The sequence below is a fragment of the Lepidothrix coronata genome, unplaced genomic scaffold (assembly GCF_001604755.1).
Source record: "Lepidothrix coronata isolate B3197 unplaced genomic scaffold, Lepidothrix_coronata-1.0 Scaffold23, whole genome shotgun sequence".
Classification (NCBI taxonomy): Eukaryota; Metazoa; Chordata; class Aves; order Passeriformes; family Pipridae; genus Lepidothrix; species Lepidothrix coronata.
The window spans coordinates 3,186,401-3,187,702 of NW_016690203.1; the positions used below are offsets into that span (position 1 = coordinate 3,186,401).

General features: G+C 33.8%; 1 protein-coding gene across 1 annotated transcript in view; it reads right to left on the reverse strand.

Moving 5' to 3' along the window:
• Window positions 1–398: 398 nt before the first annotated feature.
• Window positions 399–1,302, reverse strand: part of LOC108494147 (transmembrane protein 14C-like) — a 7,211-nt gene continuing 6,307 nt past the window's right edge. Inside the window, exons 5-6 of the mRNA XM_017808378.1 lie at window positions 1,180–1,267; window positions 399–993 (exon numbers count right to left, since the gene is read on the reverse strand). Of these exons, the coding sequence (XP_017663867.1) occupies window positions 936–993; window positions 1,180–1,267 (146 nt within the window). The 3' untranslated portion in view covers window positions 399–935. The remainder of the gene's footprint in view (window positions 994–1,179; window positions 1,268–1,302) is intronic.

Below are 1,302 nucleotides of genomic sequence, written 5' to 3' on the forward strand. Positions count from 1 at the left end.
AATTACATGGGGAGATTTAGAAACGTAAAAATGTAATTACAAAACTTCTGTTGGGTTTTGCTTACAGCATAGTCAAAAGAGACTATGATTTAACTGGGACTAGAATTTCAGACACACTTATACATGTTTTTAGTGTTTCTCCCTGCAGATTCACCTTGTACAATCAGGTTATTTACAGATTAAGTGTCTGGAAACAAGAGAGGTTACAAAATGAAATGCATTAAAATGTTAATGAAGGCCCCTAATTTAATCTTTTGCCCCCACATTTATAAAGCGATTTTGAAAGACAGCGCTTGGATACTAACAGTTCACTGCAAAGACTTCCACTGAGAAGAAAACAAAGTAAAAATACCCCCGATGCCCAAAACACAGAAATTATAAAAAAAACACACCAAATAAAGGTTTGTAATAGAATTTACTTGTAGAAAAGCAACATTTTAGCATCATTTCACAATAAAAATGTAAGATCTGTTTGGTGTTATACAGACGTGGTGTATCAACTCAGAATGCAACAGGTAAAGCATGCTGTAATACTAAGTACAAAAGGTTTGAGATACACTGTTGTATTTAGCAAATTACTCCTGGTGCCTCTTTGTGGTTATTTTCTTAATTACAGGTTCGCTCTGCTTCATATATGTCAGCAGAATATTTTGAAATATAAAAATTGGAAGTGTTAAAATACACTGATTCACATCTGGAAAAATCAAACCCAGGACCCATTTCTCTCTATACACAAATAGGTCTACCTGATCATTGAAACAAATGTATATAAACAAATGTTTATAAACTATCTGTCCCATCATTCTACTCCCTTTTATGTAAAAAAGGGGAAAAAATGTCTTGATATAGAAAATTGTTCCATCTTCTTGCTTCTGAATTTATGCAACATCATTATCAGGTTTCCTTATCCAAATATTAGGCTGTAAAATGAACAGCTACTTATCCTGGGGCTTTTCTAACATCTTCAGTGCTAATCTTCCAACCATTAGCAAACTGCATAAGGAGGAAAAACACATAATTAAACAACAATAACAACAATCTGTTAATACATTTTCAAATACTTCCCATGTAACTGGTGCACAGGAACAAAAAAGATACATAAAATATGACTCATTCCATTTCAGTTTAATTAAGAAATCACACACAAGAGGTTAAAAAAAAAAGTATATTGTGTTGTACCTGACGCCAGCAATCAGCCCCGCAGGCATGAATTTTCTGGAGTTGTAAAATCTTGTTCCCATGATGGCAGACAGTGTTCCAGATGTAACTTAAATGAGAGATTGTACAGTCCAGGCAGCAGAT